The 17,847-nt window shown below is 55.8% G+C and overlaps 1 protein-coding gene across 3 annotated transcripts in view; it reads right to left on the reverse strand.

Annotated features, from left to right (window-relative positions):
• The window catches only part of BRD4 (bromodomain containing 4), a 59,180-nt gene that overhangs the window by 5,415 nt on the left and 35,918 nt on the right, over positions 1–17,847 (reverse strand). For 2 of the 3 annotated variants that reach the window (XM_035308709.1, XM_035308711.1), the window contains exons 10-15: positions 12,324–12,533; positions 11,429–11,628; positions 10,103–10,404; positions 8,737–8,847; positions 1,252–1,304; positions 648–1,032 (exon numbers count right to left, since the gene is read on the reverse strand). In XM_035308709.1, coding sequence (XP_035164600.1) covers positions 648–1,032; positions 1,252–1,304; positions 8,737–8,847; positions 10,103–10,404; positions 11,429–11,628; positions 12,324–12,533 — 1,261 coding nt within the window. The remainder of the gene's footprint in view (positions 1–647; positions 1,033–1,251; positions 1,305–8,736; positions 8,848–10,102; positions 10,405–11,428; positions 11,629–12,323; positions 12,534–17,847) is intronic. The other variant, XM_035308710.1, reaches the window with a different exon arrangement.

Raw genomic sequence — 17,847 nt, forward strand, 5'->3', positions numbered from 1 at the left:
GGTGTCCAGCACCCAACGAGGGGTTGTCTAGCACCTAACAAGGTACCCAGCACCCAGTACAAGGTGCCCGCACCCAACATGGGGTGTCTAGCACCCTATACAGTGTGTCCAGCACCCAACAAGGGGTGTCTAGCACCTAACAAGGTACCCAGCACCCAGTACAAGGTGCCAGCACCCAACAAGGGGTGTCCAGCACCCAACACGGGGTGTCCAGCACCCAATGCAGTGTCCAGCCCTCAACACAAGTTGGCCAGCACCCAACAAGGTGACCAGCACCCAACACGGGGTGTCCAGCACTCCATGCAGAGTGTCCAGCACCCAGTGCAAGGCACCCAGAACCAACACAGGGTGCCCAGCATGCAACAAAATCTCTCCAGCACCCAGTGCAAGGTGGCTGGCACCCAACAAGGGGTACCTAGCACCCAATGCAGGGTATCTAACACCCAATGTAGGGTACCTAGCACCCAACGTAGGGTACCTAGAACCCAACGTAGAGTACCTAGCACCCAATGCAGGGTACCTAGCACCCAACGCAGGGTCCCTAGCACCCAACACGGGGTACCTAGCACCCAACGTAGGGCACCTAGCACCCAACATAGGGCACCTAGCACTCAGGGCAGGGCACCTAGCACCCACATCACGCTCACCTGGAGGAGAGACCACCGCGTGTTGGTTCAGGTGGGGAGGAGTGCTGTGCTCAGGTGGCTGGGGAAGATGGGGCGGCATCTCCGGCTGGGGAAGATGCATGATGGGTTGAGTGAAATGTGGCATAGTGTCGAACATGTTCCCTGGGAGTGGGTGCTCCATGACGGGGACTTGCGCGGGTACGAAAGGTGGGGGGGAGGACTTCATCGGTGGCGGCGCTTGTGGAGGGACGGGTGGCGGCGGCGGCGGCTGCTGCGGCTGTAGCTGCTGCGGCGGCAGCGGCTGCGGCGGTGGCGGCGGCGGGGGCTGCTGCTGCGGCGGCGGCGGGGGCTGCTGCGGCGCCTGCTGCTGCTGCTGCTGCACCGGTGGATGGTGGTGATGGTGATGCTACGAAACAAACGCTCGTTACCCACAAATGCCTTGCTGGATTGGACCCCACGGCCGCGACTCGGCTGGCCGCGGGACGGCTTCCAAGCAAAGCAAAAGCCTCTCGTGCCGCAGGGCTGGAGTGTTTGAGCCAGCTTGGCAGGACACCCCTGCGGCCCCACAGCTCCCCGGGGGCTCGATCCCAGCCCAGCGGGAGGAGGAGGATGCTCTGGGTCCTACCTTTTTTTGCTCTCGCCCAGAATGCCCTTTCTTCTTCAGTTTTGGTGCCAGTTCTGCAAAGAGAAGAGGGGACAGAGCAAATGTTAGTACCCGGACTGTGCTGCTCCACGCATCCACGGTGAAATAAACAGCGGCCAACCCGCGGCAGCGGTTTGCTGTGACCCACTTAAACCCACTTAATCCCCTGAGCTGGCTTTTCCTCAGCTCCCCACTTGGGACCGGGGAGGATCGGGGGGTTTTCAGCATCGTGCTGCGGGACCCACACGCCAACGCAACGAGATGGGAGCCTCCCTCCAGCAGCATCTCTGCCGCTCGGGTTTTGGTAAAGCAGCGCACGAGAGCAACGGAGCTGTGCTTGACCAGACTCAGCTATTCCAGGAATGTCGCCCCGCTCGGAGGCAGAGATAAGGAGAGAGAAGCTGGAACCACAAGGAGATAAAAAAGAAAGAAAGAAAGAAAGAAATGGAGCTAGGCAAACAGCAACCCTGCCTCCTAACCCGGAGGATTTGGGTCTGGCTGTGTGAGCGGACAAAGGGTGATCTCTCACGCCTCCTCCCTGTGCTGCGCAGAGAGCCGGAGATATTTTTAAAGCACGATCATCGCAACAACTGGCCTAAGTTCGTGTACACAACCACCCTTTCCCAGGATTTCCTCTGCAAGTCCACGCCAAGAAACGGCGGAGCAACAGAAATACATTTGTCCGATATCGGGTTATCCAGCCAAAAATTCCTCGGCGGCAAATTCCAGCCCGACAGCGCTCGACTCCTTTGGCCTTATGTGGCGTTATTTCAGCCGTGCTTGGCACGGGAGGGGGATTTCGACCCCAACGCCGTTTCCAAAGGTGGCTCGAGACAACCCTGGCAAAATCAGCCTTGCCCGTTTTCTTGGCTGACTTTTTAGGCTCGCCTCCTCATCCTCTCCTGGGTCGAGGCACAGTGGAAGAGGTTTTGATGAGGGCAGCAAGATCTGGGCGTCAGCGAACACCAAGAGCAAAGGGAACGTGCTCTGATTTTGCAGATGACGAGGCTGAAGCAAAAAGAAATGTCAATTTGGAAAGAAAAGGAAAATCTCAGCTCAGGGCACCGACCACGGCAAAAGCGCCCAGCCCCTGCTGCAGACAACGTGCCTGCAAAGAGTCCTTTGGCAAGCAAGAATTGTTTGATGTGGGTGCACGAAGGGTGGCAGAGCCCCTTTGGAAATCTCCACGCTTGCAGATCCAGTGGAAGAGAGCGCGTGGCGGCCGTTTCCAGCTCCTGCAGCCCGGCTCCGGGAGATTTCGCCCTCCCAGGGCAAAAAAATAGGGGGATGAATTCGTGGGTGGAAGCTGGTCAAAGGGAAAGGTGGCTGTGGATGCAGGGAAAAGCAAGACGGGCTGAGAAATGGGTGACTTCTGTGGATGCTCCACTTACCTAGGGCTGCGCGGCCACGGGGCTGCGTGGCCAAAAGCCTCCCAGCCCCACGGCGGGCAGCGATACGGGGGGGTTGCAAGGAGCCCTGCTGCTGCCTTATCTGGGGTAAAAGCACTGGTGGGAAGGGAAAGGAATTGGAACTCGGAGGAAGGTGCACTGCGGACTGCGGGTATGGGGGAAGAGAAGAGGAAAGCGTTGGGTGGCGTGGAACTAAGCCGCGTCCTCGAAGGAGATGGGCTGGGGCCGAAAAAAGCCACGCGAGCATCGTGGCGGAGCGCTTCTCTCTAATTCGGGTTGGAGACGCCAGCCCGCGCGGCTTCGAGGCCGAAAGACGAGGAAAGGGAAAGCCACGAGGGCCAGCGGTGGGGTCGGAGCAAGCAACCACGGTGAGAACGGGCGGGGGATCCAGCGCTGCAAAGCCGGCGCCTTTTCTCATCGCTTCTTTGGGGAGGTGCTCGCACATTTCCCCACCGTCCTGGATGCACAGAGGCTGCTCGGCGGGGAGGTTCGGCGCAGGCAGGGCGCGCGGCGTTCCCGGCGTACGCTCGGTACCGCAGGCGGCCATCCGGGCTGGGAAGCGGCGCCGGTCCCGCTCGGCGCTGCGAGCTCACCGCGATGCGACGGAAGCGTTCTCCGGCACGACGGCCGATGGCAGAGGTGCAAAAAGATCCGAGCCCCGGCTGAGGACGGGCAACTGAGCATCCTCCGCCGGCTTGGCACGACGGCAGCCGGTGGGCAACCGGCGGCGAGGCCGCGGGGGCCTCCCAAAGGGGGAAAAAAACACCTAAAAAAAAGGGTTTGTGCCCAAAACGAGCCCTGTCCAAGCAGCTGGGAGCTTGAAGGGAAAAGAACATCGGCGGGCCTGCCGCTCTGCTTTGTGTGCGTGGGTGAAATCACCGAAAAACACAGGAATGCAGTTTCCATGATGTCATTTCAGCACGTTTGGCAGAGCAGGGGGATGGTGCTGAGCTGCTCAGCACCCAAGCGGCTCCCGCGGGTGCACGCCTTCCCCGCAGGCTCTCCGGCACCTTCCCCTCTTTACGGTTTCTTCCCTAAATTCTTGGCTCCTGCTCCCACCCACGTCTGTCCCAAATAGCAAATCCCTAACGTACGCTTCCCTAGCGGCAAGACTTCCATCTCCACGTAAAACAGTTAAAAACTACGATTCCAGGCTTATACAAAAGGTGCATTTTTCTGGAGCAAGCCAAACACTTTATTTATTTTATTATTTAAAAACAGAACGAAACGAACAGAAAAAAAAAAACTATACAATTATTATTATTTTTTTTTTCTTTTCTTTTTGGAAGGAGGTGGTGGTTACATGGCTGTTATAATCCAAAAGCATGCAGACAAGATATAAAAATAAACAGATTTGTATAAAGTAATTCTTTGTAGCAGATAAAACACTAACTGGAAGGAATCTGAATAAAAAGGGTACGAAAACAGTCCATTCTTGGTCAAATCCATTCCAACTTTCCAACAGTTCACACTGGTGCAATTCGAGAGAGCTAGAGTTACAAGTTTGCTGGAGAAACATGCAGTTATACATTCCAATAAAAGAGAGCACGATCCCACCCCCCCTGCGCCTCGCAGGGCAGAACAAACGGCTCGGCCGGGGAGAACAGTTTAACAAGTGGCTAAAAGAGACCCGAATTTCAGGAAAACGGCACGAGAAACAACTTGGGAATAGGCTATTGCTTATCGACAGAGCTGCCCCTGGATAGAAATGCTGACTCAAGGAGTTTTGGGGACTGCGGAGCCGTCTGCGGCCCCGCCGAGGGGTCCTGGCGTCGGGTCCGGGTGGTTTTTTAGCACCAAAGGTGAAAACCTGAGCCTGGGTTTCCCCGTTCCGGCCTCCCAGCTGCAGCAAAGCCCGCGAGCTGCTAATCAAGGCAGGAATCATCTATGGGAAAAGCGGGGGGATTTGGGGTTCTGGGGGAGTGCAGGAGCTGCGGGGTCAGCAAACGAGGCTGAAACGCGCCCGAAGCTCTCTGCCCTCTGCCATCCAGGCAAAACCATCGCCAATGGAAGGGTGAAAAGGGCTCGTGGCGCCGAAACGAGCGGCACCCGGCTGGACCGAGCCGAGAAACGGCCCAGGAAAGGGGACGGAAAGGAGCAAATCCTAAAAACCCGCTTCGAACAACCCACGGATCAGCCGCGGCAGCGCCAGCCCTTTCTCGAGGCCGCGGAATGGATCCGGGGTTAAATAAAAACTCGCTCGAGTCACTAAAAGTTGCCCTGAGCAAGCAGGAGAGCATCGCAGAGGACACCGGGACCTGCTTCGCGCCGACAAAACCCGAGCCATTGGCAGCGGCGAGCTGCCGCGCCGCCTCACCGCACCGCCTAACGTTCGCTCCTCTCTTCCCAAGGGCAGAAACAGCTCTAAGTGCGGGCTTGCAAAAAGCCCCAAAACGGCTTTTCTCCCATTTTGCAGCCCGGTTTTTGATTCCTTAATAACAAACTTGCCTGCCCCAGCCCTGGGTTTAACACCGCTGCCATGGCACCTGTGCTTTAAGCAAAGCCTTTCCGCACCTCCACCCTTGGATCTCATCCAAAACTCTCCAAAATCTCCCTGTTTTAGCAAAAAAAAATAAAAATAAAACAACAACAAAATCCGCAAGCACGAAACCCAAGAGGCCGTTCCTGCTACCCGAGAGGTGTAAAAGCCGCGGCTGTGTTCCCCAAAAGCTTGGGGTCGTTAGCATGCACCTGGGCGCTAATTACGACGAGTCGGACTGGAATAACCCTCTCGTTCTGCACCGCTGGTTTCGCAGGGCTTAAGGCAAAGGCTGCTCGCTCCCGTCTCCTACGCGACAAAGCCCGTAGTTATTTTTTTTCCCTCCCCCCTTTGAAGCCTCCTGCTTCCAGAGTATCGCCCTACCTGCGGGTTGAGGGGAGGAGAAGAACGCTCCCGACTTAAATCAACACAACACGCTCTGCTGGCAACGGAGCCGAGGGCTGGAGACACGGCTCGTGAGGGAGCAGGAGGAAAAGGATCGAGGAAAAAGGATCCCCAAGAAAGGATCCAGGAAAAAGGGATCCCCGAGAAAGGATCCAGGAAAAGGGATCCCCGAGAAAGGATCCAGGAAAAAGGATCCATGAGAAAGGATCCAGGAAAAAGGATCCACGAGAAAGGATCCAGGAAGAAGGATCCACAAGAAAGGATCCAGGAAAAAGGATCCCCGAGAAAGGATCCAGGAAGAAGGATCCCCGAGGAAGGATCCAGGAAGAAGGATCCTCGTCTTACGAGCTCTGGGCTGCAAAAAGCAAGAGGCAGCTCGTGGGAGAGCGCCGCCCGACAGCAAAGCTGCGTGTAGCATCAAAGCAACTCAAGAGCGTTGGCAGTTAATTGCAGTTAATTCTCGTTGACGGCTTTCTGGCATCTAGTCCTGCTTGCACCCCCGAGCACGGCCTGCCTGGCTTTTTTTCTCAAAGCGCCGACCCAAAGCAAGAGCAAAGCGAGGAAAAAGCAGCAGCCGCGCATCGGCGCGTATCAGGATTTAACATCCCCAGCGCCTCCTGCGCAAAACCCGCGGCGTGATCCCAGAGGGACCGGGGACGAGGACAGGGCTGCGATGTCACCGAAAGCGCGGTTACGCACGGCATCGGAAACGCGCAGCCCCCTCCCAGCAATTAACCAGCGCCCTGTTAATTAAGAGGGAACGAAGCGGCTCTGCAGGCACCCAGCCACGCTGCCAGCGAGGGCTTTCGGCAGCTCGTGGCGTTCCATCGGGAGGGGAGGCTTGGTTTATTTTTAGGAAAACCAAAGCCCCGGTGGCTTAAATTACTAAAAAAGAAGGAGTTTAAGCATCTTCTGTTTGCCACATCGCATCGCTGATGCGGTTCTCTTCTAAATCCAAAGGTTTGGGTTTCTATCTGCAAACGGCTTTCTCCCTCTCTGCATCTACGGCCCCGTCACCAGGCAGGGTTTGGGAGAAAAAAAAGCGTTTTCAGTTTCATCAGAGGCCGGTTTTGTCAGCTGCAGCGGATTTGGGGCTGCGGGAGGCTTTGATGCTGTTACACAAGCGCAGCTCCCAATTAACCCCACCTCATTCCAGTGGCGGGGAGGGCTGGGCACCGTTCTGGTGCGCGGTCCAACGCCGCCTCGGTGGCCAAGGAGAATTTCCAGCCAGCCCCGCATCGCCCTCGTCAGATCCGCCTTCGCGGGCCATTTTTGTTCCACGTTTCGTTTGGGAACGGGACCGGCACCCCGGGTTCAGGTGGGGTCGGCCACTTAACGGCCCCTGATGAAACTTTGGGTCTAGTGGGAGGTGTCCCTGCCCACGGCCGGGGGCTGGAACCCGATGGCTTTTAAGGTCCCCTTAAGGTCCCCTTCTGACCCCAACCACGCTGCGGCTCGAGGACCCCAGACGGCGAGCGGCGTCCTTGGGAGGGACGTGTGGAGAAAAGCGCTCACTTTGGTCTATTCCACCACGAGCCCTCTGCACCCTAAGAGTCATTAAAATCACTTCGTTTAGAGCTCTGCCTGTCCCTTCCAGCACCTCCTCGCAGCAAACCATGGCCCTTTCAGAGCTCTCGTCCCACCCGGGACCGCGGAGCAGCAGGATGGTGCTCAGCCAAGCGGCCGCGCCGCGCGGCGAGCCCTCGGGACCACGCACGGTGCCCAACACGGCCAGGGGGGCTCCGAGCCCCTGGCAAAGCCACGCAGAGCTGCAGGCAGGAGGAAATAAGCAGAAATAAGTGGCCCGAGTGTTTTCTACGAGCACAAACCCGGCCGGTTCGTTTCACTGCTTTGCCAAGGAGCACGGGTCACCCTTCCCCTCTTGGGCTTCGTCACCCACAGATTTAACCTTCCGATCGCCATCTACGAGTTAGTCCGACACAACAAAACCTTTCAAGTTCCTTAAAAAAAAAAACAAAACACGCAGATCCGACTAAAAATACGTGCAAGTAGGCAAGAGCACGCAAGCCCCGTATGTCACGTTCAAAGATAGCACGCTCCAGCATCATCCCAGACGCACACATCCCTAAAAACCGAAGCGTTTACGGGAACCGATGCCAGCTTGGCTCCAATGCAAGTCCAATCAATCCCAGCTGCTGCGTTTTTGGAGGAGAAAGGAAGACAGGAGCCTTCGGACAGCTCTCGGGCCCTGCTGGTTTCAGAGCTGCAGATCCGCCAGCCTCCAGCCCGTGCGTTTCTTTTCTCCTCCTACCAAAAGGACGCGAGGCTGGAGGCCGGCAGGATCGCGAGGGGATTTCTGCTGGGTCCCGGCGCCATTTGTGCCACGGAGCCAGCCCTGCTCTGAAAGAGGAGGCAGGACATCTCCTGCCTCGCGCACCTCCCGGCCACGCAGAAGCCTTTTTCTGCTGACCTGAGCGCTGGGAAGAGCCCGGGGTCGCCTCTGGGGGCCAAGCTGGGTTAGCAGCTAGAGGAGGAAAGAGCTTCAGTCGACCGCACGGCTTTGCTGCCGTAAAAGCAAGCGGGGAACGCCAGCGAGCGACGTTAGAGGAAAGAGCAACGCTTCGCAAGAGGGTGAGGGCAGCCTCGTCCAGGCCCAAAGGACAAAAGGCTGAGGTTTCGCCAAGGCAGAAGCAAAGAGCTACGCAGAGCCGACGCTGCCCTGGAAGTTTTCCCCCTACTTTTTCTCCACAGACCTGCCCGACGCCGTAAAAAAGGCTCTTACACACAAATAACGCACGCTTCCCAAGTCTTTCTCCGCCACGCCGCTCCGTTGCACAAGCGTTCCTGGTGAGAACGCCTCGTGCCTCCCGTGAGGACAATAGAGCGGCTTGCTAAAAATACAAATCTAGGTCATCAGCCAGACAAAGAGCTACCTTGGCACACGCCGCAGTTTGGCTCCTGCGCCCACATCCAACTCGAGAAAGGAAAGCTTATGAAAATTATCTCGTAAAGCTCGAGAACTGCCAGAGACAACAGCGCTGCTGCCAAGTTGGACACGGAGGGCCCGAGACGGGCAACGTGCAAGCAGCTCCGCTGGGTACATTGGTTTGATTTACAAAGACAAAAAATTAAAGACCAAGCCGGTAATGAAAACATATTTATTCATACAGAAAACAGGTATAGGACCGAGTCTTTAAATAAGCTACATCTAACCTGTTTCTGAATCTTCACTGTCGGAGGAGCTCGACTCGCTGGTGCTCTCAGACTCTGAGGACGAGAAGCCCTTCATTTTAGAGGAACCCGCAATTACGTCCACTTTTTCTGCTGCAACAAGACAACGGTACAAGAGCGTCAGAAGGAGAAGCAGCCCCCCAGAACCCTGCCTCCTGCTGCGTGCTCCTCCCCGACCGCTGCTGACAGCGAGACCCCCGGGGGGCTGCGCGGCAAGCCCCCCTTGGTTTTGCTGCGCTAATTCCCACCGCTGACTTGCAGCAGCTGGGCTGCGGCCGGCCCTCGGAGGTCTTACAGGGGGCGATTTCCTACGGGGCAGAAAATGATGGGGGTTTCCCCTCCCACTGTGTCAGGCCAGGGCTCCTCTCCGCCGCTCACGGCCACCCCAAGCGGGGTCTCGCTGCTGGAAATTCACTTTTTTTTTTTAGCTGCATCGCCTTCCTGGCCCAGGCAGGCAGCCGGGCAGGTGGCTGAGGCAGTGGGAAGGAGGCAGCTGCCTTTTTTAATAGCTTAAACCCCAATAAAAATGGGTCGCTACAGCTGAAGAGCCCTCGGGCCCTGCTGCACCTCTTTACGATTTGCTAAACCGAAATAAAACTGAATGTTTTAGTCGGGTACGAGAGCATAAAGCAAGCTCTCGAGGTTTGGGGAGGTTTGTTTTCCACTCTGGTTTCCAGCACGCTGTGATCACCCCCCTCCCCTTGCCCATGGGCAGCTAGGAGATTCCTTTCAAATCCCCCAAGATTTCAGTTCAGTAACCAAACCGCTTATCAGTCCCTCGGCCGTGAATAAACGGGGATGTTGAAAAAGGGAAAAAAAGCCTCCAGAGGCTGGTGGAGAGGAGGGGCGAGGTCGGGAGCCTCGGCCCGAAGAGCGGGCAGCTCGGAGCGAGCCCCGTGCCCTGCAGGACGCCGTGGTTCCCCCCGCCCGCCTCTGCTCCCCTGCCCCACCACAAGGCTGCTGCTGGTCAGAAAGAGCACCCAGGGGTGTTAAAAAAACAGCCTGCCTCGGGCTGCAACGGCGGGTGCCCTTCCACCTGACCGGCAGCAAGCTGCACGCTTCGTATCGGTAGGGTTTGGAAGAAAATGTTTACGTTAGAGGGAGGTCGAGGATCAGCAGCCTCGTGTCAGAGCAGCTGGATTCAGGTCCAGCAGCAGGATTTAACAGACACGCTGCGGCGGCATCGCTCGGTTTGCTAAAGAAGTAGTAGCCCCTCTCTTTTACTGAGCAAGGACATAAAACGCCTAAAAACCGGCACGTGTGCACCCATCTCTCCCTGCAAATCTGTCACCCGGCTGGGAACACCCGGCTGGAACACGAGGGGAACAGCTTTGAGGCTGACATGTACCTTGAGGTTTCCTCTTCTTCCGTAAACACGATGTCACGTATCTCTCCAGCTCCCGTAACGTGGAGGGTTTCAATGTCTCAAAGTCAATTTCAATCTCATCGGGATTGGAGTTTTTAAGCGAGGGTTCTCTTGACTGGATGATATGGACAACTCGGCCCAGTTTCTCACCAGGGAGTTTGTTAATGTCCAGGCTCAGCTGCCTCTTCTCCTCATAGGACATTGGCTTACACTTCTCCTCCTCCTCAGACTCGTAGGCTGGAGGGGGCTTGCTGTTCTTCACCGTCACAGGCTCCTTCTTACTACTTAAGAATAATTATAAAATGTTATTAAAAAGCACACCAAAACACAGAGACGTTTCAAAAAGCAGCTGCTCGGCTCTAACACCTCGGAACAACCACGTCGCTCTCATTTTACAACTACTGCTGCGGCATCAAACAGAACAAGCCGGGCACCAGGTGCAGGAGGGAGCTCTCTGCACGTTTCCTTTCAATCCCAAAGGGCATCCTCTTATTTTCCAGCCCAGCCACGAGGCCGGATGCGGGATGCTCGGCCTGCCGCCCGTTGGACAGCCGTGTCCGAGCTACCCATCCAACGTTCCCTCAGCTCAGACAGAAACGAGCAGCTCCAGAGGTTAATTCTTCACATCCGTGCTCGGACGGACGAAAGCCTAACTGCTGCTGTGCATTTCCCTGCAGGAAAGGCTGTGTGGAGTCCCTGACACCGCAGCAGCACCAGGGCAGCACAATCTCCCCGTAGGCTGCACACAGGCAGAAGCAAAAGCCAGCATCCGTAAAGAAACAGGTTCACAAGAAGCAACAACTCCTGCTTAATTTCATCTCGTTAGAGCTAAACGTGCCAAGCTCCTGCTTTTCACCCAGGGTTCAATACCGAGGCACGACATCCCCTTCCCGTTCAAGCAGCAGGCACTCGGCTCTTGGCACCGTACCTCTTCGTTCAAAACCTCCAGCTCCAACAGAAGGAAGGGGTAGGAAAACTAGAGAGCGCGGGGCGCTGAGATGCAGCGGCCCGACTCTGGGGGGGGGGGGTTCCTCTGCTGTACTTAAGGTGCTAAAAGCAGCCCCAGCAGGACACCGAAACACAGCAGCACAAGCAGGTGCTGCTGCTGAACACGTGCCCGCGACTCAAAGCGATCGCAACAGCGCGAAGGCGAGGGGCCTTGCTGCGAGCCAGCCCTACCAAAGGCCTAGGAGTTACTTTTCAAGAATCCTGCGTGTAAGAAAGTTAATTATCAGAAGGAAAAAAAAACACCACGAGTGTCATGCTCCTCAGCACAAGAAAACATGATGGAACAGGAACAGGGCTGACCTGGAGGTACTGCTGTTGCTGTTGCTCTTCTTAGCCTTCTTGGGTGGCGGTTCCTTGGCTTTACTTTTCTTGCTGTCTTCCAGTTCTTCCTTCCTTTTGTGCTTCTCCTTCTTCTTCTCCTTCTTGTCCTTCTCCTTCTTCTTTGGTTTGTTTTGCTGTGGCTGGGACAGGGCTGCAAGCTGTTCATGCACTGCTTTAAGCTGAGAGGCAGACACACAAAGATCAAGATACTTTTGCCCAGCACCTCCTTCCCTCCATATTAATCACCCCTCTCTCTCTTTTTTCCACCTCTCTGTACCGCCTGTGCTTTCTTATCTTTTACTACTAACTAGGTCACTTCTTCCAGCTTGTCAGCACACTGATTTTCGTATATTTAAGTGTCTCGACCTCCGCAACAGGAAGGAGGCGATCTTTTTAGAGAGCCTGGCACAGCTTTTCTCCCCGTCGGGGCGGAAGCGGGCTGCTCACTTCCTCAGCACCAGTCAACGCTTTCACTTCCCGGTGCCAACAACGTCACGAACTGCAAGCTGGAGCTGCCTGCTCTTTATCTCCCGGCCTTCCCCCGCAGTGTCAGCTGGCCAGAGCGGATAAATCCTCCTCCTGAGGGCTCAGGCAGCCCTGAAGGCGTTCAGCCCGCTCATCCGGCAGCACCTGCCCGCAGGCAGCGAGCTCCTGCAGCCGGGGATGATTTCGTGCGGCTGCGAGAGCCCTGGGAGGACCGCTCTGAACTGCACCCACTCCTTCCTCCTCCACCGGCCCCTTACAGCTCGTAGAGCTCTTTACGGCTGCTGCTCGCTACCAGACAACATTCCCAAGGCTGCGAGCTAAATAAAACGAGCTGCCTGAGGCTGTCGAGGCGAAGAACAGCCTCGATCTGTTGGGACGGACACGGTACCTGCTCCTGGAGTTCTGCTAACCGCTGAGCTCGCTCTTCCTCGGAGTCATCCGACGAGCTGTCGCTGTCCGAGGAGCTATCGCTGCTGCTATCGCTAGAGGAAGGGGGAGCCACCTTGGTTGGAGGTGGCACCACCACGGGAGAAGAGGCTGGAATCACAGGTTCTTCTGGTTCGTCTGGCATCTTCGCGAAGCGCATCTCAAATACGTCCTGAAAAGAACATGGAAAAAAAAATCAGGCAGGGTTTGGCAGAGCACCGTACTCCAAAGGCAGTTAGCATCTCCAGGGTGTTCCCTGCATACCTGTGGTCTCTATCCGAGCAACAAACACACACACACACAGCCCCGTCTGTTGCAGACATCGCTTCCTCAACACTTCAAGTCCGCCCTTCGAGTCTGGTTGGAATTCTGACCGTACCCAGGATGGTTTGGGGGGAAAGTTTCCCAGCAAGAAAGGCAAGATTCATTTTCAAAGCTGCGACGCTGACGAGCTCAGCTCCAGCACTGCCATCCGCTCCCTCTCCTTTTCAGCCCAGACACAGGCTGGATTTCCTAAGCCAAGCTGCTGCTGCCCATCCTCCTACGGCCGTGCCGCGAAAACCACCTCGATTAAATCAAACGCTTGTGCAAACACTTCCCCATTATCCTCACGAGCACGAAGCCGGGTTATTTTCACCGCTGCCCCACGGCTGGGAAAGTCGTTCTTCTCTAAAGCCTGATTAAGATCCGCTTTCATTTAAACCTAAGACAAGCCGGCGAGATAAGCAGTGAAAGGCTGATTGTGTTTCTTATCGAGGCAGTTCCAGTGAAAGGCTGTGTGTGCGCTCGCGCCGTTTCGCTCCCAGTACTCGAGGTGAAGCCACCGGTGATCCCTTGGGGACCGGGGCCACAGCAGGAGGCAGGGACCGGGCGTGGGTGCAGCCTTGAGCTGAGCCGGGCTGCTCCCACCGCAGCAGGGTCCTCTCCGTCCTGGCCCGCGCTCACACCGCTCCCAGTCTTGTTTTCTCCTCGAGTTTCCCGGAACGAGTGCCACCTGCGTTAGATTTTCATCTCCATGCCACGCTTCCAGCCAAGGTTGTGATCCCTGAGTTGTTTCACATCAATCCGACTGTTTCGTATACGCCCACGCTGCCAAAGCAACTGAAAAGAGCTGGTTTTGTCCCTGGGCACTCCCCTCGCCGGGGCACGTTACCGCCTGAACTGCGATGGGAGAAGCACTTGAAAAAAAAAAAAAGCCACATTTTGGGCAAGTGAGACCTGAAAATGGGCTCAGCTCCCCTGCTGTTACTTGTTCAGAAGCCAGGCAGCTCCGCACGAGCTCAGCTGGTCACTCCAGGCTCCTGCTGAAGGCCCCGAGGAGAAGAGGAGCTCCCAGGAGGGGATCCAGCTGAGCCTCGGGGCTTTGCAGGGAGCGATACCGAGCCGGGCAGCAGAGGAGCCAACAACACAGCTTTGGGGCTTTGGGAACTCGTTTTTTTTCTTTCCTTTTTTATGCAGGAAGGAAAGGAGGCGACATTCTCCGTGTCCTGGGTGCGCAGCGCGAGCAGGAACCTGCCACCCAAGGTGCACGGCTTCCTTCTACGCCCCAGCAGACCGTAAACATCAGCTGCACGCAAATCCATGCACATTTCCGTGACTTACTTAAAAGCGCTTAGCAAGTCAAATGCCCGGTGACATTAAATCCCCCGCTCGAACTCCTCGCCTTGCAAAGCAGCTATTAAGCACGCTGAGGACCTGTGACACCTTTGAACAGGAGATGTTTTTCCACCGAGCCCACTGAGCGCTGACAACAACCGGATTCCCTCTCCCTGCAGCCCACACCTGAGCGCATGAGATGCTCGCACACGAGGAGCGACCTTCTTCAGCCCCGAGGCTTCCAAGACTTTCAGGTCGGGCTCGTCCTCACTGTTCATTTAAGGACCTGTTGGTGCTTAGAACTCGCTCAGCGTTTCCCTGAGCTCCTTTGTCCGTCCCTCCTTGGCTCTGTGCAGGTGGAGCGCTGCTGGGCGGCATTTCTCCGTCCTGAAGCTCCCGTGCCTCCGTTCAGAGCACACCTCGGGCGCTGCAGACGTTGTTTCGCTGCTTCCATCTACTGGCAGAAATGCCAAATTCTCTTCTGTGCTCCCATGCAAGGGACCAGCAAGGCTGGGAGGGGAAGGAATTGCTTCCCTTGCTGCGCTGCAGGCACCAGGTGCTCCGCAGCACACGGTCGAGAACCAGGAGAGCTTTCAGATGGCTTGCAGCGCGACCGAGGCGTGCAAGAGCCCTTGTCGCTTCGCTGCCCCTGCAACAAGCTGCAGTGCTTCAAGGCGCTGAGTCACTGCGCTTCATGTGTGTTTACAAACTAATTACTGCTCGCCACGAACCAGAAAGTCCGGTGCTTCATTACCGCCGGCAGCCGATGCTAAAACACTGCTTACACACAACTTCTGGGCTCTTTAGGGTCAGGAATGAGAACTTCCCAAGCTTGCTGGGGAAGTCCAGCCTTCCACTTAACAAGGTTGATTTGAAGTCCAGTTGAGCCAAGTTAAAAACAATCCATCAATTCAGAAGCACCTGGGTTATGAGAAGCCCCCAACAACTGGAAAAGCCCCTGGTGCTCCATCTGCGTTCACCAGGAACAGATGAAAGAAAAAAAAAACCCTAATGAGGAAGCAGGTAACAGGCTAATTAACGTCTTTGTGATCAGGGATTCTTACTGCCATGCAAATCCCCAGTGCCACCGGCCTGTCCTCGCTTGGACAAACATCAACCAGGACGAAGGCGGTGCCCGGGGCTGTGACTGCAGGCAGAGGGATTGCTTTTGGCCACCTCGGCCGGTTAACGCACAATTCCCGGCTCCACGCTCGAGTGGCACAGCCAGGAGCGAGCTCGAGCTCCTGTGAACGCCGAAATTCCTAGAAAATCAGCTTCCAACCAGAAAGTGGGAACAGCGAGATTTGGACGGGGTTAATTCGGAGGCTGATGCAAGGACAGGTAAATAACTCGAGTGGGCAGAACCAGGGCTATCTGTTGAGCAACGCCCGGCGCTCCTGGCTGGTGGTAACTCGCCAGCCCGTGCCCAGACTTGCATCCTCAGCCCGGTTTCCAAACCTCAGCAGTGCTCCAGAAACCTCACTCGCCTGTTTGGCTCCTTCCCACCCGAAATGAGTTCTCTGTGCAGGGTGCAAGTGAAGGGAGAGTTGCTAGCCCGGGTGCCTGGGCTTCAGCACCCACCCCTACCACCAACAGGGAGCTCCGAGAGCTGCAAACACCGGCGAGGAGTCCTCTTGAAATAGGCTTTAGGGGGATCTTTACGCACAGCCCCACGAGGAGGGTGTAAAGACACGTTACGAACCCCGAGGGAACGCAAGGAGCTGAAGTAACCGGCTGCAACCTGCAGAACATAAAAATCAGCTTTACAAAGCAGCCACGGGGACGTTTTCCCTGTCGGCCACCAACACGCGGTCGCGGCGTCGCGTTCAAAAGGCAAGATTTTCATCTTTGTGTTGGGAAAAGTTTCCCAAGTGGCTCTGGGCAGGGATGGGCTCCCGAGCCTGCCTGCGGGGCTGACTCGGGTGATTAAAATCCGGGTTGCAAAGAGCTTCATGTGTCCTTTATTGCCTCCACGGGGTATCACACCTGGCAGTGTCTGAGGGGGACGGGGTGAGAGAAAGGGAAGTCTCAAGTTTCTGCGCAGCTCTTTACAGCTCTGCAGCCTGCGACAACAGTGACCAGAATTTCAGAACAGCCCCGGCTGGTTCCTTCTGCTGCTGGTTAGAAAAACGCTGTAGGACGCCGCTTGAAGTGGCCGTGAAGTACTTCACGGGACCAAAACAAGAGGACGAGTGGCCAGAGGGCGAGCATCGTGTTTTTCAGCCGTCTATCGACCACAGAATCCAGAAGGGGAAAAAAAAAACCACCACCAACAGATGCTGAATGCTGCAAATTTCACACCCAAAGCGTGCTGAAGCACACTTTTAACTCAGTGTGCGTTTATCCCCAATTCAACCAGCCCAGAGCTGATTTTACAGAAGCGTCACGAGAAAATATCGACCCTAAACTTGACGAAACCTCTCAGGGGTCAACCAGTTCCCAGGGATTTCTCGGGATTTCATGATTTCCTGACGGCCGCCGTGCCATGAGGATGAGAGAAAAGGCTGCTCCAGTGCGAAAGGTTTGGGAACATCCCCGTTAAAATCTACATGTTAGCCTTGGGCACCGGACACAGGAGTTTACACAGAGCCAGGAACAATCTGGGAGCATTCTTCTCCTATTACTTCCTCTAGAAACGACTCTGTAATCGTTACAGACCCAGCCCAAAGCTATTAATATCCAGTTTCTGCTTTTTTTTTTCCCTCCCTGAATCTCCCGTCCTTCAAGTTTTTCCCAGCTCTGGCGTTTTCTGATGTAAATCAGATCCCTGCTTTCTGAAGGTTAAAAGCAAACCACGCTGTTTTTTTTTTTTCTCCTCCTTTCAGACAGCGAGACCCCAGCGCCTTGGCATTCCAATAGCCCCTCCGCTCCGTTCAGCTCGAGTTCGGCTTTTCTCGTGCAGGGATGGCAGGAACTGTAAACAGCAAAAATCCCCGCGGGGCTTTTTCTGATGACGCCGTGTTACCTTGCTAAGAAAAGAAGCCGGTGCTTTGTGCCCACCCGCACTGAAGCCTCTGCTGAATCCTTCCAGCAAGCCCCCCCAGTGATGATGAGCACAACAAAGCCTCTTCCCAGCAGCTTTAGCCCCGGTGTCCTTGCACGCTTCTCGTCCCATCCAGCCCGGACCTCGTGTGCTGTGAACAAGCCCCGCTGAGCCCATCCTGCATCGCCTCCCGCTACCGGCACGCGTTTCCACGCGGCTTTTGGGAGGTTACCGCACGTGAATGGCTCCTGCCGCTCGGTTTGGGTCGGGTTTGACACGCCGAATTATCCAGGAGGGACCAAGAGACAGACGGCAGAAGTTTTAGGGAACGACAGCTGCACCCACCACCCTCGGAAAGCAAAAACGGGGGAAGAAATCAGCATTTCAGTGAAAGACCTGCCTGAAAACAGAGGCAGGGAATCCCCAGGTGTTCCTCAGTGAAAGCTGTCGAAATGCTTGGGTTAAACATTCCAAGCAGGCGCGGCCGAGGGCTCTCGGTGAAGAACCACTGCTAAGAGAAGCTTTTGCACGGCTCCTGAAAAGAGCTCCGGCTCGCTCAGACCCACGGGAGCAACGCGCTTCTGAACTGAAGCGGAACGAGGCGACACGGATGTTTTGGGGTTTTTTTGAGCAGTTTTTGCATCAAGCAAAAACGTCGCTCAACGCACGCGGCTCGTCCAGCTACACCACTCATTACAAACGCTGCAGGGGCACGTGGAGCGTAAAACTTCACCGTAAGGATGATCGAGGGAACGGCGCCGACCGCACCGAGAAGCGGGTACGACCCCTATTTTCTCTACAGGTTATTTGAGGAGGAAAGAGACGTTTCAGAGTCGTTTTTCTTCCCGCTCCTTTATCAAAAAGATAAGAGGACAAGAAAAAATGCTACGGAACAAAAGTTTCATGA

This window comes from Oxyura jamaicensis, chromosome 30, assembly GCF_011077185.1.
Source record: "Oxyura jamaicensis isolate SHBP4307 breed ruddy duck chromosome 30, BPBGC_Ojam_1.0, whole genome shotgun sequence".
Taxonomy (NCBI): domain Eukaryota; kingdom Metazoa; phylum Chordata; class Aves; order Anseriformes; family Anatidae; genus Oxyura; species Oxyura jamaicensis.